The sequence below is a fragment of the Sinocyclocheilus grahami genome, unplaced genomic scaffold, assembly GCF_001515645.1.
Source record: "Sinocyclocheilus grahami isolate Dianchi unplaced genomic scaffold, SAMN03320097.WGS_v1.1 scaffold605.1, whole genome shotgun sequence".
Classification (NCBI taxonomy): domain Eukaryota; kingdom Metazoa; phylum Chordata; class Actinopteri; order Cypriniformes; family Cyprinidae; genus Sinocyclocheilus; species Sinocyclocheilus grahami.
Genome location: NW_015505784.1, coordinates 445,316 through 473,179, shown reverse-complemented (window position 1 = coordinate 473,179; position 27,864 = coordinate 445,316). Strand labels below are relative to the sequence as shown.

Genomic DNA, 27,864 nt, shown 5'->3' with positions numbered 1-27,864 from the left:
AGTCCAGCCAAAAGAGCATTGCAGTAGTCCAGCCTAGAAATGACAAGGCCCTGGACAAGAAGTTGTGCAGCATGCTCCGTTAGAAAGGGCCCGATCTTTCTGATATTGTGCAATGCAAACCGGCAAGATCGAGCAGTCGTTGCAATGTGGTCTTTAAAGGTCAGCTGGTCATCCAAGATTACACCAAGATTTCTGACCGAAGTTGATGGGGTAATAGTAGAAGAACCTAGCTGGATGGAGAAATCATGCTGTAGAGTTGGACTGGCAGGGAAGACAAGAAGCTCAGTCTTTGCCAGGTTGAGCTGTAGGTGATATTTTTTCATCCATGCCGAGATGTCCTCCAGGCAGCCTGAGATCCATGCAGCTACCGTTGGATCATCTGGTTGAAATGAGAGATAAAGTGGTGTGTCATCAGCATAGCAATGGTAGGAGAAGCCATGTGCCTGTATTATGGAACCCAGTGATGTAGTGTATATGGAGAAGAGGAGGGGTCCAAGAACTGATCCCTGAGGAACCCCAGTGACCAGTTGATGTGCTTTGGATACCTCCCCTCCCCAGGCCACCCTGAAAGACCTATCAGTGAGATAGGATTCAAACCAGTGAAGTGGAATCCCTGTAATGTCCAGTGATGAGAGGGCAGACAGGAGGATCTGATGATTGACAGTGTCAAAAGCAGCAGATATATCCAGCAGAATAAGAACTGATTATTTGGAATCAGCTTTAGCAATCCGCAAGGCTTCCGTGACTGACAGTAGCGCAGTCTCAGTTGAATGGCCACTCCTAAAACCTGACTGGTTAGCGTCCAGTTTGTTGCTCTGTGAAAGAAATAATGATACCTGGTTGAAAATAACTCATTTGAGTGTTTTCGCTATGAATGGAAAGAGAGAGACAGGTCTGTAGCTATCTGTAAGTGAAATGTTTAATGTAGGTTTTTTGAGCAGTGGGGTTAACCGAGCCTGCTTGAATGCAGTGGGGAAGGTGCCTGTGAGGAGAGATGTGTTGATGATGTGTGTGAGTGCTGGTAAGAGTGTAGGAGAGATTGCTTGGAGAAGGTGTGAGGGGATTGGGTCTAGAGGGCATGTTGTAGGATGGCTGGAGAGGAGAAGTTTTGATACTTCTACTTCAGTAAGGGGACAGAAGGAGAAGATGGGAGTTTTAACAGAGGGTGTGGTTGGTTTGAAGTCCTGTGTGTGTGGGGCTGAGAATTGACTACTGATTGTTCTAGTTTTGTCTGTGAAGAATGTGGTGAAATCATCAGCTGTTATAGAAGTGGTGGGAGATGGTGGGAGAGAATTGAATGTTTTGAAGAGATTACGTGTGTCTGGAGCGCTGTTGATCTTGTTGTGGAAGTATGAAGACTTGGCAGTATGGACTTCAGCAGAGAAAAATGAAAGTAAAGACTGATACATACTCAGGTCTGACAGATCTTTTGATTTGTGCCATTTTCTCTCTGCTCACGAAGTACATTGAATAACCAGGGGTTAGAATGGGCAGCCCGTGCTGGCCTGGAGGAGAGAGGACAAATACCGTCTAGACAAGAGGTTAAAGCAGAGCATAAAGTGTAATTTGCTGCATTCACATCCAGAGATGAAAATTGGGTAGGTGAGGGAAGAGAGGAGGATACTACGGAGGAAAGATGGGAGGGGGAAAGGGAGCGTAGGTTTCGTCTAAAAGTAACTGGTATAGGGTTGGTGGCACACAGGTAGCAAAATGCAGTTCAAATGTTAGTCCTCCAGTGTGATAACTCCTACCACCAGCATTCATTTGCCTATACTTTAACTCTTCAAATGTAATGAAGAAATGGTCAGAGATATGTAGAGGTTTTACCAAAATGTTATCTGCAATATTTCTGAGCTTCCAAATGAGATTTGATTTAATTTTTTTAAGTAATTGTGTCACTAGATGACTATGTGTTTAGGTAATGTATAAAATATTTGAGGTTGGATGCTGATTGTGGGGTTCAACTTACTTTCTTCAGTGAAAAACAAGAGAGGATTTTTTTTTATTCATACAATGAATGTAAATGGTGACGAAAATTCCATTCTTCAAAATATATTCTTTTGCGTTCCACAGATGAAAGTCATACAGGTTTGGAATGACATGATGTGAAGTAATGACAATATTTAACATTTTGGGTGAACTGTGCCTTTAACGTAATATAAAATTACTTCATTTATGCTTAAAGGAAGGAAGTCGGGGGAAGTCATGGCCTAATGGTTAGAGAGTCGGACTTGTAACCCAAAGGTTGTGGGTTCAAGTCTCGTACCGGCAGGGATTGTGGGTGGGGGGAGTGAATGTACAGTGCTCTCTCCCACCTTCAATACCACGACTGAGGTGCCCTTGAGCAAGGCACCGAACCCCCAACTGCTCCCCGGGCGCCGCTGTGTGTGTGCACTTAGGATGGGATAAATGCAGAGCACTAATTCCTAGTATGGGTCACCATACTTGGCCACATGTCATGTCACTTATGCATGTGTCATGCACATATGTCACACTCTAGAACAAACATCATTGGTTTTGTGCATCACACACCGATTTGAACTTCTGATTTACCAAATGTGCTCTATGTATGTGCTGATCAACACATTTACTTATGTAACTAAAAGCCTAAATTAAACCTGCTCATCATATAAAATTACTGTATCTCTTCACAAGACTCCACTCGATTTATATGGATTCATTTGACAACACCTTTAAGACCCTTTTGGATCTTCTAAGTTTTGACTACCTGGACTTTCAATGGAGGAACAGAAATCAGATTTGATCAAAAAATATAATTTGTTGCTTTAAAGATTAACAAAAGTCTCATGGGTTTGGAACAACAGGAGGGTGAGTAAATAATGACAGAATTTTTGTGTGAACTGTCCCTTTAAACCATGATATAAGGTCCTACCACCTCACAACTAGTGCTTATTTAATATGAGACTAAACACTTCCATCTTCAAACACAGACAGAAACATACTACCCCCACCTGACAAGAAAGAGAGATAAACATGGGGTCAGAGACAAAGTAGGGGTAGAGAATGCAGAAGCTTTAAATAAGGGGTCCTTTTTAGCAATGGGGGTTCACTGGGATGCTAAGCTCGTAAAACAAGAGTGATTTGTGATTGGCTTTATTTGGCTCCACTGCTGGCAGATATTGAATTATTGCCTGTCCTTCTCCTTTATCAAAAAGGTCACGAGTCACAACACAGTGTTTTTATATAAGCGTAAATCAAGTAAAATCTTCCTTTACTCTAGTGTAAACAACAGATAAGACAGATCTAAGACCAGCAAGAGCAGAGGGAGAGCCAGGGTTAAAGTATGAGCTCCCTGCCATCTGGATGCTGAAGTCCAGTTGGTGGAGTGGACAGTGAAAAGAAACGAGGGTGCTGATGGTCCCATAGCAGGAGCTCACGAGACAAAGTGAGACCTCCCACACCCCTTTCTGTAGGGTCCTTACAATGATAATTGGAGGCCTTCCTTGGCCACAGAAAAACATTACAGTTATCCCCGTCACAGCAAGCCCACCCAGGGGATAGAGATAGAGAACCACTACTTACAGCCTGCTGTGATTTTATCCAACATCCTGGACAGATACATATGAAGGACGCCACTCCTAGAAACAATAGAAACAGCCATTTTTTCACCCCCTGCTGCTCTACACACCTACTCCATTTCAACATGTAAAGCAGCCCTTTTGAAGCTCATTATAAAGTTCAGATCTATTGTTCCATTGTAAATGGGGAATAAAAGGATGACAGCATCCTAACTCTAACAGAACCTCATAAATGAATGAGGCATATTCATGAAAATCATCTTAAGAAAGAAGTTAAGATTTTTTTAAGGTAAATTTTCATTCTCATATCCAGCTATCCCCTTGTCATTCACTGTGCAAAAAAAACACAAGTGCTAAAGATCAGCCCAGGTAAGAGTCCATGTTTATTCCTAATACACACTATAAACAGACACTTAATCTGAATGTTGCTCTTTTATGGCTATTTATGATTATTGCTTGCTTTATTATAGGGTACGTGAAATCATTTTAAACTTATTTATTGGACTACACAATAAATTAGTAATACATTATGAAAAAGATCTTGTAACTGAGAGAAGTTCCGATCAAACATGAAAAAGGGATATATATCAATCTATAATTACGATGTTATCTATATTGACATAAATGCATTTGACAGACATTTTTATCCAAAACAACAACAACTGTATTCAAAATATAACTTTTATCAACTCATGCAATCTCTGCAGCGAACTCAAATGTTTAAGCTACAGGAAGGCAGCACAGCTTTTTATATCTTTCCGTTAGTCCTCCAGTGTGATCACTCCTACCACCAGCATTCATTTGCTTATACTTTAACTCTTTGCAAATTAGCACAGACAGTGAAGCAGCAGTGGGGTCATGCTCCACTGATTATCATCAAATGCAGCATGGTGATCCCGAGTTCCCAGGGGGCTGCAGAGGTTAAAGTCAGGCCATTAGGTGTAGTTACCCTCTGAGCTTGATGATGCATCTCTAAAACGCTGTAGAGGTTGTGAACACACAGGTCTGACTAGGGTGAAGAGAATGAAAGAGCTTACTTTCCTTGTCTGTTTGGGTGCATGTACACTGGATTTGGTGAGCCCGTTAAATCCAGAAGTTTACAGGATTAGCGATTAAAGTGCTAAAGGTTCTTCATGCAAACAGAAAGCACAATGACAGTCAACTATTTTACAAATATCAAGGTTACAAATTAACCACCCATAGTTATCGCCTTCAAACCCTCTCTCATTTAGTCAGTAAGTCAGTCATATTTATTTATAGAGCACATTTAAAAACAACAGCTATTGGCCAAAGTGCTGTACAAAATTTAAGCATATACCAAAAATACAAAAGTAAACATAGAACACAGCGACAGATAGTACACTACAGTTATGCCACTGTGCTTACTTATGCCCATATGCAACAGTAAATAAATAAGTTTTAAGAAGAGACTTAAAATCAGCGTATGTTGGTGCAGTTCTTATATAGGGTGGTAACTTGTTCCATAACTGTGGAGCAGCCACTGAAAAGGCACGATCTCCTTTTGATTTCAAGCGTGTCCTTGGAACAGCCAACTGAAGACTACTAGATGATCGAAGTTCCCTGGAGGCATTACAGTGGAACAAAAGGAGATTGGAGGTATATGACGGAGCCAGTCCATGCAAACCCTTATAAACAAACAACAATGTTTTTTAATGGATACGATATTTAACTGGGAGCCAGTGGAGAGAGATCAACACTGGTGAAATATGTTCCCTCTTCCTTGTTCCAGTTAACAATCTAGCGGCAGCATTTTGAACAAGTTGAAGATGTGACAATAGCGACTGTGAAACACCCAAGTACAATACATTACAATAATCTAATCTGGATGAGATAAAAGCATGTATTACAGACTCCATGTCTCATAATGTTAAGAATGACTTCCTCTTTGCAATATTCTTTAGCTGATAAAAACAACTTCTAACCACAGCATTGATCTGTTTATCAAAAGTCAGAGCTTCTTAAAGTTTCTGACATGTGAATGAAGATTACCAGATAGAGGTCCCAGTTTACTGGGCCATTTATTTATATAAATGAAACATGAATTGAGACAAAGCATTGCATTTCCTTTGTTACCTGCTAACATTCTTTTCATGCTTTCCCTGAGCTGTTGATTAATGAGAGCACTAAACCTCAACTCAGCTGGTCCGAACTCAACAGAGAGTCATTCTTGGCTCACTGCGTTTCCAAGACATTCGCTTAGTTCACAGTAGCCAGCACACACCTTCCTTGTCATCACTGAGAAATCACATCAATTGACATTAATTCTTTCAGGTGGTGCATAAAAATGTGACAGAGACTGCTCTATTTAACAATGTCAACAAGCTCCTGTAAATCGAGAGAGATTAGGGTCGAATAGGTGAGGTCAGGCCACATTGTGAGGTATTATGTCGAAGATTTAATGCCAGGAAGCATTCCACCAGATACAGCAGGACTAAATCAAAAAGAACAGGGCACTTTTCAACACTTTGCTGCCATTTTTCATTAAATGCGGCTAAACAACTTGACTATGTTGCTCTCCTTCACCAATTCTGGCTTGTGGTAACACAAAACTAAACAAAAAGTTATGTACTGTCCTTTGGTGGCCATGTTTCATTGGGACGCTGCGAGAGATGCCCTCTCCTGACCTTTTCTGGGCTATGGGAACAGCACTGGTCACTATGGTAGCCTGTTTAGCACAACAAGGGGAGGGTGTGTCACGGTAAACCTTTAGTGGCTATTAAGGTGAGAGTAAAAACATTGAGGATTAAAAGGTTTAAAAGAGAGTAATCCTAACCCAGGCATAATGCAGTTTTGTTGCTTCATAAAGGCTTGACAATATGTAACAACACGTTTAAACATTATATGATGTATACGGCAAGCAGGCCTGGTCAGTGAACCACAAAGAGAGGGATGAGTGGATGGGAATGTATTGGAGCTGGCCCCTCTTAACGAAGAGGAGGGAAAGGCTGTTGAAATATGGTCACCTACTGTGACACCCTGTTGCTTGCTGGCAGCCAGTATGGTCCCCCTGACAACATAAAAAGCACACTTGCAATCACAGATAAACACCAAGTATGGCTAGTGTTTCAGTGAAATTGCCACTGTCATTAAAGTCTCTACAGGCAGACACCAATTACACTTGTGAATTAACACAGCTCATAAGTAATCAGTCAAAGATCGTTTCATCAAGGATTTCAATTGAACTGAAGAAAAGCTTGGCATACTCAAGAAAAGAAAAAAAACACAATAGCAACAATGCATATATAATGTAAACACTAGGGCTGCCCCCTTGCAGTCAATTAAATGATAGTTGATGAGAAGAGGCTTAATTAAACAAATACCAAGTAGTATAACATTTTTGTGTGTGTGAATGCTGTTTTAGGTAAATATTACAGTACAATGTTTAGCACAAAGCTTTGTTTACAAAATAAATAATATGTTAGCAATTAAATGTCACATTACAATAATAGAAACAATTCGATTTTTGCCAAATATGAAAGATACATGAGCCCATAAATTTAATGCATATGTCAGCTTTGTATTTCATTTTGCAATCTGGATCTAACAATATATCATGAGTTTTTCCACTGGACATGGAATTATTATTATTTCCCAAATCTTCACTTACATCTCACCCATTCTCGCAGGGGATTATAACTACTCATATACATAGTGAAAATGAAAAACAAATTACTAGTTACTGTCACCTTAAGTTTCAGTGTATTTCAAAACCATGCATTATATGAAAAAACGTCATTTTTCTCCCTGTAAATCTCTTCTCACCTCCTCTTCTACACTTTCTCAATTGAGAAGCATGTAGACAAAAGCTTGACATGTTTCTGCAAAGGTAAGATTATGTGTATCCCACCATTATAAGGCGACACACTATCTCACTGACTTTATTCACATTTTTTTTTACTCTAAATGTGGGATAGAATTAGTGGAAATCAGCTAAGCTTTCTGCAGAATTCAGGGGAGGGATAATTCCATCATCAAAGCGACAAAATATATTATTATTCAGTAAATACAAAACAAAACACACTTCCACTGTAAACATTATTCATAGGTGATTAATAAGCACACATTTCACAACTGTTAAAAAAGTTAGTATGAATGTGTGTAGTATGAATTAAATCCATACTACATTCATCATGTTGTCAGCACCATGTGGCTTACGGCATCAGTTGTGTTTCTTCACCGGCATTCACAACTCCTCTATCGTGGCCTCATGGGACAGTAAAGTGTCCACTTCAGAATTTCAGATGGAAGTAGTAGGTCATCTGCATATTTTCCTGGGTACTTATGAATTAGTTTATTTCACATATTGTTTTTTGCCTACTATATAGAAAGGAAGTAGGCTTATTCAGATGCAGGGCAGGTTTATAATATATAGAGACTTTTATCAGGCACAATTATTTCTTAGTGAATTTGTAGTGAACTTTTGGTGTTGGACTAATGCTTGTTTGTATACATATATGAGGGTGTAGCAAAAGTATGAGTGGTGATCAGCTCTGCTTCAGATTATGGGTGTGGAATGACAGGAGCTGATGTGCTGTGTGAAAAGGTATGTTGAGCTTTACCCTAGGTTTTCAATACCGAGGGGGCCATTTTTTGCACGGTTGACTTTCTGGCATCCAAGGTTAATGACAGTGCAATGAGGCCCAGTCTAAAGTTGGGAGCCCCCCATCACATAACTAATCATCACTCATCAAAACATGAACCTGTGCTGACGTGCAAACGTACATGTGTTTGAATGTGCCCATGTTCCTTCACTTCACAAAAGACAGAAAAATAAATGTGTGCACTCCTCGTTGTCTTTTGTGTATGTTCATCAGTTCAGGCTTTGGTTTGACGTTTCAAGAAAAGCTGTTTATCCTTATGATTATCTGATTTTTGACAAATGATTGTCACTGGGCATGACCAGAGAGACCCTTTCAGGCATTCCATGCTATATCTAAACACATGTTCACACGCAAACATGCAAAATTCAGTTTCTTTTATACTGGATTAATGCTGCATTGTAATGTTTTAGTTTGCACTGGCCAATGTATATAAGGAAAATAGTTTTCGGTTACCAATGCCACTGTAGAAATGTGCTATTTACAGTTATAATTAAGTTATTCTGTAAGCATCTAATAACATGGGAATATCAAGATATAGCAAATAGTGTTTGGCTGGTCATTTGATCTCCATGTCTGTCCCAAAATGTCATGTAAAATTGAATAGCTTTCTTTAAGCTGCTGATATTGTTGAATTTCTTTATCTTGTGTGAGTCAAAATGATTTAAAATATTTTTTGAGAGTACCATTCATTTCTCTATTGAGATTTAATTAGTTTGCACTAATTAATTAAAGCTTTGGGAGACTACTAATTGTTTTTTAATTAATGCTTGAACAATGACTTCTCTACCACATTTGAAACTTGAACTAAAAACCTGTATTATCAAAGCTAAAGCAGGTTTGACGGACAAAGACATTACAATCCTCTGAGATCTGCAGAGGAAACGGAAAGCATGTTTGATGAATGGGGAAATGTGAAGGAGAGCAAGGGTCAAACAAAGTAAAGCGGCAAGTGAAACAGTAGCTCGGAGTGTCTGATGGCGAGAGCTCAGTCCACTTGATCTATTTCAGGGAAGCCTCTAACACAGCAACAGGCCTAAGTGGACACTTGGTGGGCTCTAAACAGAGGGGTGAAACAGTTCAAAATAGCCATCTTTCAGATCCATAAATGGTTGTGTATGTGTGTGTTCTCTACTCTTACATGCTTGTTAATTTAACAACTCAATAAAATAAGAATTACTTGAGGAAAAATCTGTTTTGTGTGTTCAGTGTAAGAAAAATATTTACAATCAATCTTATGCCATCTAATTATGTTTTCACAGGTGTTGAGCAGTTCCTTGGGCTTTCTATTAAATCTATGATTGAGATCTGTTTAGAGGGTAAATTCCAAACATATACCAGCTTGTTGTGTCATGAAAAAGTTTTTTTTTTCCCCCATTCGCTTTTGGATACACTTCAATGTCAATATTTACAGTCAATAAGACTTACAGTCAATAAGAAAAACAACCCTTAAAGGGGTCATATGATGCGATTTCAAGTTACAGCAATGCATTTTATGGACGACCGTTTCGTGAACCTAGGAGAGGAGGTAATTCTGACTTTGCTATGACAATCTGGCGCTTCTGAATCAGCTACTGTTTTGTTATTATTTTAAGTATTTGCTATTGACTGTTCAAATGCGGAGTTTTGCGCATCGCGTGTGTGTGTGTGCGAGCGAGCGAGAGAGCGAGAGAGAGAGAGGGTCACATCACAAACACATAACAGCTTCATCACTGTGTCTGTCATGCGACTCTGTTCCCCTTTCGGGCTCTATCTTTACATTTATTTTGAAAGATGAAGCTTGCGATTATGGTAAGGGGCGTTACATTTCCGACGAGTGCTTGCGGTGTTCAGCCAATCAAAATGCACTGGGTCAGCTGGCCAATCAGAGCAGACTGCGCTTGTCGGAAGGAGGGACTTTGTAGAAAGCGAAGCGTTTGAGAGAGGCGGGGCATAGAGGACCTACAATAATGTACAGTATTTGAAAAATAATGTGTTTTTTTAACATTAAAGCATGTCAACATATTCTGTTACACCAAATACACAAAATAATGATCTTTTAAAAAAGCATCATATGACCCCTTTAATAGATATTAATACCATGGAATGCAGCTTGGAAGTTTATAGTCTTCCAGGTACGTCATTCCCTTGGTTGTGAAAATGAATATGTGAATGGACAAACAGATTCAGAGGAATGGGGAGTGGGTGAATAAAGACAACATTCAGAGCTCTGCTAACATGTCTTAGCGTGAGCGCCCATCAGGTGCACCTGAAGATCGCCCATCCTCACAAAAACAAACACGCTCTGTGTTTTATCTGCATTCTTGTTCCAGGACTCTACAGATGTCACCAACCACATCTTTGGTCAATATCAGATCCATCATCCCACTTCTGATTTCTAGCAATTTAAAATCCATTCATGTCATTCCACTCTTGCTCCGCCTGGCACCTCACCCCCCATTGAGATGATTGGGGTCTGTAACGAAGCAGATCCTTTCCCTGTGGCAACCCCTGAGTTCAGCAGAGCTTATTTCAGCTCAGCAATCTGTGGAGCCCAGGGCAACACACACACCGACATGACGCCCTATCAACAGGGTGATGAGATAATTAATGACATTTATAAAGCAAGTTTACCAATTCACACATTTGATTTTTAAGCAATACTTATTGGTGCATTATTAACCATTTTACATGTAATTTCAAAATATTTCAGCCGAGCCCCAAGTGATACAAGGCAGTCGTTATTTTAGAATATATCACCTTATTATTTCCATGGTGACATGTCAAGCTTGTCATACGACATTATGCAGCCAAAGTAGCACTGTATGGCTAATGTCTGTTGTGAATATAGGCCTAACACATCATCAAATTATGTTTGAAATGATTATTATTGCTGCTTCCATAGACAAGTGTATTCTGCCAATTATAAATGTTATAATTTATTAAGAAAATATAAATACACTTTTTACATTTATTTATTCATAAAAAAAAATTTTGCTAGTACTTTTGTGTATTTAAATGTCTGAAACCTAAAAAAAAAAAAAAAAGTGTTGAAAAGACAGTGCCAGCCAAAGTGTGAAAGCAGGTTTGAATTTAGCAGTTTATCTATCTATCTACCTCCGGTATATTAGAGCTGCTTGAAATAGAAAGTTAATTTGGGGCAGAGGGGATAGACATTGTTATAGTGTCTACAAATGGTTTCGATACCATTAAATTCTGTAAATTTGGTACACAAACTTGATGGTTCGATACGTACCTCGGTTTTGACGTCACGGTTCGGTACGGGTTCGGTACAGCAAGGGGACAACTAAACATAAAATTGTTTACTAAACATAAAATAATTTTTTTTTTTATTAAATAGTGGTTTATTGAAAAAATTTCTCTTTTTTAAATATAATAATCAACACTCATCTTAAAAAATTTATGCAAAACATGTAAATTCCATCTTTAAGTTGAGTTTACAAAGGAGATTTAGGGCAGGTATAGGTCTATCCTCCATATGCTCCCTTTCGGACCAAAGTATGTGTATAGGAAAACTTTGCTGGCCGGTGTGAAGCAGAACTTGAAAGCTGGAGTAATATCACAGGCCCATGTCAAGGAAAAGATGAGTAGGGGAAGAGGACCATGGACCATCGGTGTGATCTCAGTTTGAGGTGCTCTAAAAGCTGTTAGTTCAGCTTGTTTCTGTAAACTATATTTGGAGATGTCCATGACCAAGATTTCATCCTGTGGAACAAAAGAAAATATAGTGCTTTTTAGAGCAGGGCTAAAAAAAGAAAGAGAGAACCGAAAGAAAGTCATTCTGAATGACCTGATGTGCAGAGATTTCCCAGGAGAAGTGGCGATGTCAAATGATGTTTGTGTCTGCATCCTACTGAAACCTGCTGTGTCTCTGACCACAGTTTGGTGTAATCCATATACAAAGCTAGATGCTAATGAATGAACAGAAGAGAGACAGACTGTATACACTTCCTCCCTGACTGCCGGAGTCCTGAAGCAAACAGAGTAAGTTGATCATTTACAGCACTGCAGGATGTGTGGAATATGCTCATGTTTGGGATAAACATAAAGACATGTATGCACGCATGTATATGTATAATATATCCAACCAGTTACATGTGCTCTTTGACTGATAGGACAGGGAAGGCTCACACAAAATATTTGTAAATATGGAAAGAAAATTCACAAATGAGAATTTTGTTTCTCTAAGACTAGGAATATTGTGTTAGTCAAACCCATTTGACCTTAAAATTTATACTTGAAGTACCCCCTGATATTTTAAATGAATATTTCAGCACATTTGCATATTTATAGTACTTTGATGTCAGTTAATAGCAGGGCTCCAGACTGCGACTAAATCGGTCAGGATATATTAATTTGCAAGTGAAGTTTTTGCTGAGGGCGCCACTGGCGACTATAAAAATGGACATGTGTTATGATTTAAAATTTGCATGTCATGACTTTTTTCTGATTGTTTTGTGATCACATCTTTTGTTATGTTGATGTAATAAACTGAGACGATGCGCATCAAAGTTTTAATGGAAAAAAAGACTTTCAAACAGTCCTCATCTCTGCCGAACAGCAGCGTTGACAGCACACCTGCTAAGAGCAGCTCCAGTTGTGCAGCACAAGAGAGCGGAGACGCACAAAGTAAAAGTGCAGAAAAGCAGTGTCTATTTCATGTGCAACTTGAACAAACTACAACTGGCAAAGCTTTCAGTTGTGTGGATATTAACAATTAGTTTATAATCGATAGGCTACTATGGCTTCTTGTTATCAAGATCTTTAGTCTAAATGTTGTGTTCTGTTAATGCGTGAGCTTCATATTAATTCTAGTGCACTTGCCGTCCAGTAATCGCAATAAGCTTTGTGCTCCGTTACTTTTTAATAAACAAAGTATCAGCGTTTTGGCGCTCTTTCATGCGGCATGAGTGATCGCTTTAATGCCTCAGTTCAAGCGGCACGTGAACCCGTCAAATCTTTCTCTTTACCACTATAGTACGAAATAAACATGAATGGACATCAAAAGGTATTTTATAAGATACAGTACATCTTACTGAAATTTCTCATCGCTCATTCAGCGATGCGGAAAACGTGTAAAGCTTGTAAACAATGAGAAGTAACTATACATTTGCAGAATCACCATTCGGCGTCCATAATCTCTGTAGTCAGCTAGAAAAAGTAACTATAAAAGAGAAGCATTTATATAGCATATAGCATTATATAGCAAATTATAGTGATGCTGAAATAATTATGGTCCGTGATATTGGCACAGATTCTGTGTAATAAACAATTCTTTGTGACTGTATATAGTTCTCAAGTTGGAAAAGACATTTAGTTCCCAATTTAAGTGAACCTTAGTTCCTGGACATCTACAAGATGGATTAAAATGCTGATAAAGACAAGAAAAGGTGAGACATAAACACATGACAGTATGCCTGAAATGTTAAAGTGTTAAAAAAATAAAAATAAAACACGTTTATTCTGTGGCACCTAAAAAAATAATTTGGCGCCTAATTTTATTTCTTATAATTAATTGATTTTTTTGTCTGGAGCCCTGAATAGTCGTATGACATGCAGGTAAACAAAATTAATCATTTTTAGCAAGCGTTTTATTTTGATGCTTTAATTTTAAGATTTTTTTTTTTTTTTTCAATTTAAATTTTAAATTTTTATAATTTATTTAATTATTATCTTTCTGTGAAATGCCATTTAAAAAAAAATTTTTTTAATAATGTCTCAATCTTTATCACAGTACGAAAGTCCACGAGACTGCAATCAAATATCTAAGTTTGCGATATCATTTCTTATCAAATTTTTCCAAAACTAAGTCATCTAAATTATTCTATCCACATTCATTTTATAGTTCCATACTTTTATGACAAAAATTGTCTTGAGTATGCCTGTTTTCATTTCACCAAAATCATTTTTGGAGAAGCATTAGAGACTAAGATGACATAATTGAGAACTCCAACTAAAACTAAAAGAGCAACTAAAAGAGCAATGTCTGAGAAATAAAACTGTCCTCTGGGAGTCTACTGATTGCTGAAGTCTTAAATACACAAGTAAGCAAAAAGTAACTATACAAATATACCTTATACTGAATTACCATAACATGATGTTCTTATTAAAGTGAACAGTAACTGATTAAAGCTTCCTAAGGAGGTCACGGAAAGAGTTAATGTGGTCCAGATTACACTAGTTAGAGACACTGATGAGATCAACCCAGTAGTTCCTGTGCTGTGACCTGGTGCTGAACCAACGCAGTAGGGCTTTTCTTTACCAAAGGTACAAATCTTGGCCATTAACAGAAACCACAGACCACCTTTGGTTGTAAAACAATGTTGAAACATAATGACTTGGCTGGAGGACACTCAACCAACCAATGAGCTGACAAACTTTGTGCACAGTAAATAAAAACTCAAACCCACTTTCTGAGACAACTCAAATCATTAGTATCTACAATCTTTAAATGTGAAGACCACCACTCAATTTCTTTCTTCCTTCTCTTACACCACCACATTGATATAATTAACAAACAGTACACCTTCATTGTCTTTCACAGGCCAAAGGAGTAAAAAGAAAACCTGCAGGATCTGTCTTAAATCTGCCTTGGAGCAGTGAAGCGGGAACAGACAGGTGAGACAGACAGGTAAAAAGGTCATGGAGTAAGAGATGAAGAACATTCATCTTTCAAGACAGGATAGAGGGCCAACAATGGGGTGGGGGGGGGGATAATACAGAGGATAAGAGGTGGTGTGTGTGTGTGCACTACTTTATGCAGGAGGCTGGGGCGGCTTGCACAGGTGATGGGGTTCAGCTGCTTAACCAACGGTTGGAAACTAAGCTGAGGCCTGCCCCTGTCACGGATTAGAGAATGCCATAATGGGAATGTCTAGCTCCAGGGCCTTAGTCTGAAGGGGGGCTGACGTATACCGTTTTTCATTTCATCTTAACATCCGCAAGCCATGAAGTGCACTAAAACTCCAAATGATTGCAGCCATATATATTTCCACTAAGATGATCTCTAAAAATAACGGAACACACATACTTTCGTTGCTTTATACATGATAGTACTTGACCGTGCTGAGCTAAACTATGCTACAGTATATTACACTGTAATATTATAGATGCAAACACTGATGCTTGAGCTTAAAAAGTGTTTGTGAAGGTAAGCTTTACCAGTACTGTATTTCCTGGAATATAACTCACGTTTTTTCATCATCTGAAATGTGACGCGGCTTATATTTCTAAGCTACTTAGGCTACATGCATATAATGCACGTCAAGCACATGAGCAAAGTGCACACATTAGGATTTGTGCACAATGAGAGAGGTATGTGAGTTTATTTGCATAGCACATTTCCCACATGATAGTGTTTATAATGTTTGTGAACGTTTTGTTTTATTTACCGGTATTTTACATTATTTCTGAATAATGACACCAATGTGACATATCTTTGTTTTTTCTGTGTGACTTATAGTAAGGTGAAATGTATTATATGGTACTAAAAATTATGGTACTATAATTTTTAATCAGGGTACGCAATATGATCCTGAGTATGTTGCTCCAAACATGTATGACTTATTTTCTTCTGTAGAACAAAAATATTTGATCTAAAGTCAATGGGATCCCGTTTCATTTGGACCTCAACACTATTCAAAATATCTTGTTTTGTCTTCCATTGAAAAAAGTACATCATACAGGTTTGGCATGACATGAGAGTGAGAATAAATGACTTACAATTTTTTTTTTTTGCCAGATATGCAATAAAATAGAAAAAAAACAGCAGCAATCACAGTTTCTTAGAAACTTTTGGTTTCTACACTGGTCACTCAATTAGAGTGTAAGGGGGAAATTGATATCAAAAATTGCTAATTGCTTTGCTAAACAAAATATTTGAACTAAAGTCAATGGGATCCCGCTTCATTTGGACCTCAACACTATTCAAAATATCTTGTTTTGTCTTCCATTGAAAAAAGTACATCATACAGGTTTGGCATGACATGAGAGTGAGAATAAATGACTTACAATTTTTTTTTTTTGCCAGATATGCAATAAAACAGAAAAAAAAAAATCAAAATATCTTGTTTTGTCTTCCATGGAAAAAAGTACATCATACAGGTTTGGCATGACATGAGAGTGAGAATAAATGACTTACAATTTTTTTTTTTTGCCAGATATGCAATAAAATAGAAAAAAAACAGCAGCAATCACAGTTTCTTAGAAACTTTTGGTTTCTACACTGGTCACTCAATTAGAGTGTAAGGGGGAAATTGATATCAAAAATTGCTAATTGCTTTGCTAATAAGCAAAAGTGGTTAATAAGAGACAAAGAAAGAGAGGAATTGAGGCCTTTAGAATAACATTTTATACTTTGCTATAGAGCATACATCATTAGTGCAAAGGAAAAAAAATCATTAATTTAGCAATTTCATCAAGAAAAAAAAAAAACATCTATCATGGTCATATTACACTTGGCCCCTCATGCTGTTTCCAATTTTCAATAGCACTACAAAACCACCTCAGACAGTTCATGCTCAAACAAAGCGTAGACAAGGATACATTTGAGCACTTGGCATTAGCGACTGAAATCTGTTTATATAATTCACAGATGGACACATCATAGGTAAAGAATGAAGGAGGAATTAAGGAGATCCTGTACATTAGATATGTGGGGAAAAACAGCAGAGGGAAGAAAGGATGATGTAGTCCTGTAGAGAGGGAGGGGAGGTCAAAAACAGATGAATAAACAGAGCTATTCCAACAACAGGCTTTCTTGCAGCACAACACAGAGTAACTGCAGGATGCCTTAATTAGACCGATGTGGTATGAATGTGAAATTTACTTGCTTACTCACTGTCAATATTAGCATGCTTCTATTTTTATGTCTATAGGCCTATTAGACTCTTTTACAACAATGGTGAACATATAGATGAATAAAAGTGTGCTTGGGGGTTTTGCCCTGAGGGTGCCAATTCACTGTGAAGGTTATATGGATGACAGAGAAGGGTGGGGGGTTACATGAAGGAATTGAAAGAATGAGTGAAAGTAAGCCACCCATCAACAAATGAAAGAAAAACAGAGAGAAAAGAGCAAAAATCCATTTCAAACAGTAAATCCATCCCAAGGCTGCAGTGACATGTAGATGGTGTAAGACAAGGCGTGTACAATGAACTAAAAAAACATAAACATAAACCTACCAATAAGTTACGATAAAAGGGAGCCCTCCTCAAGCAGAAAAAAAACTCTTCTTAAACCCTAAGGGGTATTTTCTTCCATCAATCTTTCATCTATCTATTTTCCCATGCTTTCCATGTGAGAACTGCATTTGCTCATCATTCTAAATGCTTATTCTCTGTATGTCTCGTTTATTCTTTTCTTGAAAAGAGAGCAAAAATCACTAATCCTACTGCTCTTATTTTGGGGTAGAGGTTTAAACAAATCTCTACACCCACGTAACATCTCCCACACCCTCTGCTAGAGACATGAACGACATCTCAAATTATGCAGCTTGTTGAGGAGAAGTGATAAGACTTATGATTTCTGGCAAACAATAAAGGGTAAAAAATTTAAAAGGGTAAAAAATAATAATAATAATGTGTGTGTGTGTGCCAGTAACAAACCACCTAGCAATGCCCTAGCAGTCACCCAGAATGCTGTAACAAATGCACAACAAGGCACTAAAGTAGTAGTTTTCTGTTCTTTATTCCTATGTCCTTTCCTCCCTGTTTTTCTTTTACAGCGTTTCAAAAACCCGTGAGTGAAGGAAAGAATGTTAAGATGCTCTCTCCACACACTATCACTCTGTTCCGTAGCGCAACCTTCGACCCTTTGTTTGCTTTGAACATGAGTGAATATGGATCTTAGTGAGCTCTATCATACCTGCAGAGCTGATGACAAGACAAAGACAAAAATGTCACTGGCATGCCATTCATCCTGTCACTCTCTTAAATCAGCTGTAGAGGAGAAATCTGTCAACACCTCCGAGACTTTTATCTCCCAAATCTATGCAATTTATTACTGACACTTTTGAAGAGCTACTTGCTGCATGATTTGAAATAAAGATAAAGACAGACCACAAGTTAAGAAATAAGGTGACGGGCAAAAAAAGACCATGTAGAACTATGGGAGACACTCAGCAAGCCTTTACAATTTGTATGAAATTAAATTATCCTTAGAACATTTCACAGTAGCGTGCTGTGATTTATACTCATGTTGTATTGATTGTAACGGCAGAAAATTACAGAAGAGCCTGGCTGGAGATGAGACAGAGTGAAGCAGTAAAAGCCGGCCCACACACATGGTCCTAAACATTCACAGATCTACGTACAGGCTGCTATCTATCATCATGAAAGGTGAAAAAGCAGTACAACTCTGCTTTTTGCCATTGCGAAAAAGTGCAGCCCTAAAGGATCTCTCCAATGTACAACCGCAAGCCTCTGTACAGTAATAGCAGGCCATGTAAGGAGTAAAGCTCTCACTGACACGGAGATTAACTTAATTTCCACTTATTAACTAAACCAAAACTGATGAGGCAAAGAGAGAAACATGTAGGGAACAATAAATGAAGCCACCTGGAAAGTAAATCTACAAAAAACATTCCTGCTCAAATCTTTGTTTATTATCAGGAAAAAGAAGATTGAAAATGGATAGATGATAAAATAAACAACAAGAACGATACATTTAGGACTAGAGGAGAATAAACAACTTTATTGGGACAGATACTGGTGAGATGGAAGGAAGGAAAGAAAGAATACAATACAAAATGAATGCAATGCATATCTTTATACAGTACTGTTTCTTAGAAATTAAGAAAATAATTAAATAACACTGGCATTGTGTGTGTGTGTGTGTGTGTGTGTGTGTGTGTGTGTGTGTGTGTGTACCTCACGTTTGGTCACTCCAGGGGAACCATCGCAGGCTACAGTACACAGCTATAAAAAAGGTATCTCTTACATATCAGCTCACTATTGCTATTTAATTTCTTACTAAAATTAATTTAGACCATTAACATGATATTTAACATACATCAAACACAGAAACAGTAATCTCCTCCATCATGCCCTCAATTGTCTTATCATCTCAATCCGCTTATCCTAATATCAAATAGAGGACCATAAACATTACCTCCTGGTGTTACAGCTTTTAAATGGATGGAGGGGACATAGAGAATTTGCGCCCCAGGGAAGGTTTAAAACAGGGAGGGGCACTAACAAATCACAAAGCAATCACAAAGTGTCTCTGTCTGACCTGGAGCAATGTTCTAGAAAGCGACACCTGCAGCAAGGAAAAGTGCAGAAAAACTCTCAACACGTTGTACCAGGCAGCCCAGGAATTTCTCACGGGGGAGGAAGCATGGGGTGTCCTCTGTGATAACACTAAGACAATATTCACACAAAAAGCACAACAGTTTCTTGTGAAAGTGTAAGATGTGAATGATAATAAAGATTAGACGTGCATATTTTTTTGTCTTTTTTTTTTTTCATTACACTCCACCTCCCCTTTTCAAACAATGACCTATAACATTAATCCCACACCTAAAGTAAGCAGTTATTTTGCATGATTGTAAAACTGTAAGATGTTTATTTTATATTAAATATTTATAACAAACCATTTTTGAGTCCAAACTTTAGGGAATTTTAAAGGCAAATGATCCCTTACTCTGTGTGCACCTATTTATTGGAATTCATTGCCTTTGGCTTAGTTAAAATACTGAAAAATTATCTATGTAACTATCTGCTCAGTGCTCAAGCACAAAACCCCTCAGCTAAAGTATGTTAACACGCATTCATATTTTTCTGAACCGCATAAACCCCTTTATATATCTCTCTCTCTAATTCTCTCTCTCCACTGATATGGTGTATAGGAGAGGTAGTTATCATCCAAATATTTCCGCTGCGGTTTCTTTCAAGCTGTGTTATAGAACACATCAAAAAGGCTTTGCAACTCTTCCAATACTAAGTAGGACAGGATACTATCAAATTTAGCAGACACTCACAAATTTCGTAAAGGCTGTTAAAGCTATTTCGTATAATTGGCTGGTTTGCCAAAATGATTTAGATTATTTTTATTAATCAAGAAAAGTGAATATAATACACAACTGATTGCAAGAACAACGTTTTTGAGTGTCTGCAGATAAGAAATGCCAGGAGTGATGGCTTATCTGTGCATATAGCCTATATCAAAATAAATATGGAGTGAACGTTCCATACGTGCTTACATAAATATTTGACCTGCTACCTTAGTTTATGGTATCATATTTATATTGTAGCATTATCAAATACGCAAACTCTAGAGTTTTCTAAAACAGCTTTGCTGGTGTGCAACTCAAAGAGTGAGACTTTATTTTAAAAGGGTCTAATGGAATCTTTAATCTGGTGCTTCCAACTACATACCAGTTTCTTCTTGCCTCTTGACAAATTTTGAATTGCATTTGGCATAAATTATTTGTAACATTACCCATATTCTTAAATAGATAAAATAATAAAATGTATCAACAAAACATTTACTTAGCCAACACAAATTATAACTGACAGATCACACTGAAAGCATAAACAGTGAATGATTTTTTACAGTTTGACAGTAACACTTAAGTTTCATTTTCAAAAGTCTTCTCTATAGTCTTGAGACAGGCTCCTACTTTTATTTCACTAGCTCACTAATAACTGGCTCCTTGTACTGCCCTGCTCCTCATAATCCAGTTGAAGAATTTGGGCCAATTAACCCTTTAAAATCCATGTAGAAGCTTACAATTGCTGTTAAATATCAGCACACTGCAATAAAGCTTGATTGTTCTTGCCTGTAGGAAAAAAAAGGAATGCTAAAACCATTCACCTAAGACCCTGACATCTGTCTTGACCCCATCAAAGACTCTTAAGAACTTTTCTCCTCATTCTTGATGACCTTATCTGCATGATGTTGGAGGTCTGACCTTCTACAAGCTCCAACTACATGCAAAAAGTTTGAGTTGAAGTGATGTCTACATTAAGAGGGTTGTTTAAATAAAACTCTCCAGAAAACATTCACTTAGCTGACTTTTACTTCCCAAACATCTATTAAACAGTGATTAAAATGCAATGCTTTGGAATTTCTTTGTATGGGTGCATGATGTACAATTTTTTAAGTCTGAACTGATTTTTGTGTGCGAGATCTACTCTGATATTAGAAAATAAGGCATGCAAAATCACTCTCTTAGGTCATGCAAAGGCCCACTCTCTTAAGTCCCCACCAACACCATTGGTGTGTGTCCCACAAGGATCACTGATTGGCCCCTTACCGTTCTCCATCCACACCAAAATACTCAATTGTATCATCTAAATTCACAGTTTCTCATATACTCTTAGGGCTCCAGACTGCAACCATTTTTTCTGCCGGTGCGACTAAATTTTGTGAGCACTCGCACTGGTGCGATCACCGCGTTGCCCAACTCATCAAACCTGCCAATTCTGTTGCATATGAGAAACATCTAACGAAACAAAAGTGTAACGAAACCGCGCTATTCGTTTGAGCTGAGCAGCGCGGACCACCTCGGACCAATAATTGAGCGCAGCGCAGTGCAAACAAACTGCAAGCAAAAGCTCAGAACAGGATTACTTGGGAACCAGTTTTGATCTCGTGACACTGTTACTGCACCGCGCTGCAAGATCCAGAAAGAAGCGTTTGAATTCTGCACAAAATTCTCTGTTATAAGCAGATCAAACAGTGCTGATGTAGAAAACCAGAAGTAGTAACGATAACTATGGTTTTGTGGCAGAAATGGTTGAATGTTATTACATTACTCATTTTAGAGTTTGTACAACCTTTGAGAGAGAAATTCAAGCACTTTTCAGTGACTTTCAAGTATTTCACACAACTATTTCAAGCACTTTAAAGCTCTAAAATTTATCCAGTTTAAATGTTCTTTTTAATGGGATGACCAAAATATACTTTGTGGTAAACAAACACTAATTAAAATTTAAAAACCCATCAAAGTATCACTATGACCAGTAGATGGCCGCAAAGGAGCCCTTATTGGCTTATTAGTCATTCATTTCTACTTTTTGCTTTATATTTTATATTATCAAATAATCAAAAAAAGAAAAGTCACAAAGTGCCTTGAAAAACAAACTTTTTTTCCATTTGTGACTAGGGATGTAACGATTCACTCAACTCATGATTCGGTTCGATTCACAATTTTGATTTCACGATTCAATTCAATTCATGATTTTTTTCTAACAAAATGAAATTTAAGACAAATTATAAATTAAATGTGTCCTTTTATTATTGCTTGGACAAAATACTGTACGTTTCTTTGTGAAATTGAAATATAACACTATAATAATATACTAATATAGCACTTTTTGTAAGTAACTACAAATTATTGCTCTTTTGTTGGTTTTGATTGCTTCTATTGTCCTCATTTGTAAGTCGCTTTGGATAAAAGCTTTTGCTAAATAACAAAATTTAAATATAATGTAAATGTAAATAACAAAACTAAATTTTAAAACAAGCCCTAAAATCAAATAAATAAGTAACACAAATAAAATAAATCTCTTCATATAAACACACTAAGGCTTTGTCTGTGCTCTTTCCATTTAAAATTAGAGGCAACCACTGCATTTTAATCTTGATCCAAACAAAGACGCTGCATACATGCAACATGAGCAGTTTTTAATCTAAATTACATTGTATAATTTCGAAATTTGAAGCAAAAGCAGAATGGTTTGGCTTCAGTTTTGTGAAACTATGCATAAAACATATCTCATCCGAAGCCCGCGGCTTAACACAGCAAAAGAGAAATTCCCATTCACAAAATTCAAATCACAAATAATACTCCTGATGAAAAAGAATGGGTTGAATGTTAACAACTTTCGTTTCCATATAACTTTAAACTATGATAAAAGTCCATCAGCATGCATTGAATAATCCCATGTTGTAGCGCAATATATATATTGCGACCAAATCATGTGCTCGTGCGACCAGCGGAGAAGGTTAGTTTCAAAAGAGCGACCAGTGGGAAGAATGAGTCTGGAGCCCTGATATGCATTATACGATTTTCAACCAGCACGCGGTTAATCGTTACATCCCTATTTGTGACTGAATCACACATCAAGAGTGTTCCTTTTATAATCACTGAAGTTATCAGTCAGTTCCGTATAATACCATAGAAGAATAATGGTACATTTAATAAGAGTAGAATATGTTCTTTTTCTATATAAAACATAGTGTTGTTAATAAAAGTAAATTTTGTATGCTTCCCAACTCAAGCTCAGTGCTTTACTATCAAATGTGCATTACCAAGAAATAAGCGTGTAATTTTATTAGTAACTGCACCTATTAATTTAAAACAATAATAATTGTATGATTAAATTATCTTTCTTTTTAATTAAAGAAATTAAAAAGTGCTACCAAACCTGCTTCTGACGCCACCATCTGTAGAACTTAGTGGCACTGGTTTCACTGCTCTCAAATGTTAGTCTGGAGCCCTGACTGTCCTGAATAATGACAACAATCAACTGTGTCATTCCCACCAAATGTTTCTGCATTCACAGTGATTACACTTGGTATTAACTGGCACTTTAAATGCAGCTCCTGCTACACATGTGACTTGATTCTGTCTCTGATTTTATGACTACATATTAGGGGTGTGCAAATTGCAAAATGCAGAATTAAGAATTGGCTCCTTTTCAGTTCATGAGTGTGAGTTCAAACTGGCCACCACACAGGAAGTTGAACTGGATTTAGTGGAAGTAGAATTTACTGAATTTCAATTCAGATTATTTTTACAAGTACTGGCATTCTGGGAAGTGTTCTTTTGGTCAAAAAAAACAAAAGTTTCTTTTCAACACAAATGAACTCCTCAACATAGTCAAGACCTCCCAATAACAAATTTTATTCCTAGAAATAAAATGTATAGCCTGATTCTCATTCAAAACGTACCATTCACCATTGTGGACCACATTGAAGCAACTCTCGTCTTGCTTCATGCTACACAAGGAACATGAGAAAAATCCAGCCCTCCATGAATTACTACTCTGCTAAGCTGTTTGTTATTGCAGGCTCTAATTATTTCATGGCTAGTCTATACTGTCACTACTCACCATCCCACCTGCATTAGCCTCACGTCTGCTTGAGCCCATTCAAAATGCTCCCACTCGATAAGTGTTGAACCGCTATATATTCTCATGTCATGCTCTCTACAATTGCTCCCATTAACTGCTAAAATTAAATGCAAGACCCTGTTTCTATTTCCCACACCCAGGGCCACTCCTTAACTTCTACAGACATCTAGAACAGTAAAATCACAACTTACTTTCAAATAAAGCCAACAAGAGAGACAGCTTTTCATAATTCACCTATATAAGGCTTCACACTCACCTCATATGAATCAATTAAACCTTAATTTAAAATTAATGACGCTACTAATCTTTAAATATTTGGCTGAAGCTACTTAAAAAAAAAAAAAAAAGATTTCAAAAGGTATACTGCTATAATTGCTTCAACATCAGCCAAAGATGATAAATGGATCATAATTGATGTATACTAAAAGTGCAGGCAAATTCTTGTTAAAGGGGTCATATGATGCTGCTAAAAATAGCATTATTTTGTGTATTTGGTGTAATGAAATGTGTTTATGCGGTTTAAGGTTCAAAAAACATTATTTTCCACACACTGTACATTATTGTTTCTCCTCTATGCCCCGCCTTTCTGAAACGTGTCGATTTTTACAAAGCTCATCGGTCTGAAAAGCAAGGTCTGCTCTGATTGGCCAGCTATCCAGTGCATTGTGATTGGCCGAATACCTCAAGCGTGTGATGGAAATGTTACGGCCCTTACCATATTGTGATGCCCTGTCCGGCCGGAGCGTTACATAAAACCATGTCTGCATTTGTGATCGGAGAAATGACAAACAACAAGTGCTACTCTACACTGCCCAAAAAACTCGCGATTGAATCGTCAGTAAATTCTTTAAATATAAAAAACGTACTTACAGTCTGTGAGTCAGAACAGCCGGCATTGTAGTCTACTCTCCCAGGATCAGGAAACAGTTCTCCATAAAATGCGCTGGACACATCTGAATATTTGGGTTAAACTGTTCTGGAACAGTGTTGTAAATACAACTTAACCACTGATTTCTAATCGTGTCCTCTTTTGGAAGGCCAAACAATGTAGTTATGCTTTCACAACGAAACAGCGTCACACACGGCAGCCTTGAGTGAGCCGCGGCCTAGAGTGAGCGGAGGCCGGAGGCCTAGAATGGATTCGACGAAGGAGCGTCCGGCGGGCTTGCAGCAACCACATGTGACGACCCCGGGCCGGACTCCGCTTCGTCCACGGTGAAAGCCGATCCGGCGATCCACAGCGCGAAGTCAGCACGTATCAACTCGTTACGCTTTCACAACGAAACAGCGTCACACACGGCAGCCTTGAGTGAGCGGAGGCCGGAGGCCTAGAATGGATTCGACGAAGGAGCATCCGGCGGGCTTGCAGCAACCACATGTGACGACCCCGGGCCGGACTCCGCTTCGTCCACGGTGAAAGCCGATCCGGCGATCCACAGCGCGAAGTCAGCACGTATCAACTCCAGGCATGACGAAGCGGATATCGTCCTCTTTTGGAAGGCCAACCAAAGTAGATTCGCTTTCACAACGAAACACAGCACCTTCACGACATGGTGGCGGCGGCAACAACAATACTACATCGATAATAAAAGTTTCGCCTTCTTTCTTTGCGTGAACATTTGGGCGGCGTTATGCAAATCTTCCCACATAGTGATGTAGATATGTGGAGGCGTGTTAGAACGAGCCGTTTTAGGTAGGCGTGGTTGACTCTTAACTTTTCTAGAGAATATCTCTCTGGATTTGAGACTTTAGTCTTTGCAACTTTACAGATCTTCTTTATGCACCAAGAGCTTGTAACACTCCAAAGAGAAAGGAACAATTGAAATCGCATCATATAACCCCTTTAAAAAATAAAACAGATGAAGAATAAAAATTTGAATGACGTACTTATAGAAAACCAAGTGTCAATATTGTAGCAATAAGGTAAATGGGTGTGGCTGAGAAACAGGGTACTTTGCATATTAACTAGGAGGAGGAGTGTTTTGTCAGTTGGGTGATAGAGGACTGAGGCACTTCACAAATCAAACAAGAGAATACGACGAAAAACGAATGAATTTTTAAGGTAACTAACCATTGTAAGCTCTTGACATCTGACAAGTTCAACAAGGCACACAAAATTTACACAAAGCTTCACAGGTTGTAATTTGTCAAGTGTTTTTTACAAGAAGTGTCTTATAAAAACATCCAAATGTGTTTGCAAAAGTGAACCCAAACATGAAGAGCCAGATATATGTTACAAAGAAGAGTTAGAGTTTCAGTTAAATAACAAATGATCAAACCCATACTGGCGACATAAACCTCAAGGGGAAATACTGATATGTGTTTTAATACTGATAGCAGACTTACCCCTTGTGCAGACAACGCATACAAGACAACAGGTAACACAAAACTCCTGTGAAGGGAAATTAACAAAACCATTAAATGTGCTCGAGAGAAATAAAGCGCTTTATTTAACTCGGTGACTACAACTGACAGTTCACTATTTAACATCCAAGCGTCTGGATTTGTAAGCACGCGTAATAAAATGACATCTCTAGATATAAATATACTTACCAAAGCTTCATTTTGCAAAGCTTTGAGAAAAACGCAGGTAATGTTTCCTCGGCGTCTTCACAGAAAGCCTCTGTTAATGGCTTCAAACCTATTCATTTGAGAATCCGGTGAGCGGTTCGTCCACTTCGAAGGGGAAGGAGAGATAAGGATAAATATAAACAATTAAACGAGAGATGAAAATATAATTTTGCACATGCAATAAGTATTTTATGAAGTTTTGTTTCAGTGTGTCCTCTGAGAATAAGAGAAGTTCACTCACAAGAAACTTCTGTGTTGGAAACGCTCTCCTCGCGGCAGAGTCGCTTCACGCACCGCTGCAAGAGAAGAGAAGGGGGCGGGGTTTTCACCCGTCAATCACTCGCGCTTCACGCTTTTGCCTCCGAACAAACAGCGATAACAACCACGGACCATAACAAACAGCGATAACAACCACGGACCATAACAAACAGCGATAACAAGCAGTAAACAGTGTGCCACTCATGTAAGCTGAAATAATGTAAATCTCACACACGACTGGACATAATAAAACATAATGAAAATGACATGAACACATAAATTGATCAGAAAGGAGTTCAAGTAACTCCACACAGATGAATGCAATTACAGTTAGCAAAAAAAAAAAAAAAAAACTATATTAATCATCAATAGCAGGCTGCAAAATCAATAATGTTAACTTTAAAATATAAGAGAAGAGCACAAGTAAACCTTCCTCTCTCTTCATTTATGTCAGCAAATAGAATTATTTGCAACTGCAACAAGTAGAATTATTGGGCAAAAAAGTTGCCCTTTAAATAATATAGCCTTTCTGTGATAGCATACATCCTCATGTTTGATATACACACGGTGCTATATATATATATATATATATATATATATGTGTGTGTGTGTGTGTGTGTGTGTGTATATATTTATATGTGTGTGTGTGTGTGTGTGTGTATATATTTATGTGTGTGTGTGTGTGTGTGTGTGTATTTATGTATGTGTGTGTGTGTGTGTGTGTGTGTGTATATATATGTGTATGTGTGTGTGTGTGTGTATATATATATATGTGTGTATGTGTGTGTGTGTATA

General features: G+C 37.9%; 1 protein-coding gene across 3 annotated transcripts in view; it reads right to left on the bottom strand.

Moving 5' to 3' along the window:
• The window catches only part of LOC107557517 (collagen alpha-6(IV) chain-like), a 121,578-nt gene extending 94,452 nt beyond the window's left edge, over nucleotides 1–27,126 (bottom strand). For all 3 annotated transcript variants that reach the window (XM_016240959.1, XM_016240958.1, XM_016240960.1), the window contains exons 1-3: nucleotides 27,053–27,126; nucleotides 26,794–26,916; nucleotides 26,587–26,632 (exon numbers count right to left, since the gene is read on the bottom strand). In XM_016240959.1, the coding sequence (XP_016096445.1) occupies nucleotides 26,587–26,632; nucleotides 26,794–26,804 (57 nt within the window). In that variant the 5' untranslated portion in view covers nucleotides 26,805–26,916; nucleotides 27,053–27,126. The remainder of the gene's footprint in view (nucleotides 1–26,586; nucleotides 26,633–26,793; nucleotides 26,917–27,052) is intronic.
• Between the last annotated feature and the right edge of the window lie 738 nt (nucleotides 27,127–27,864).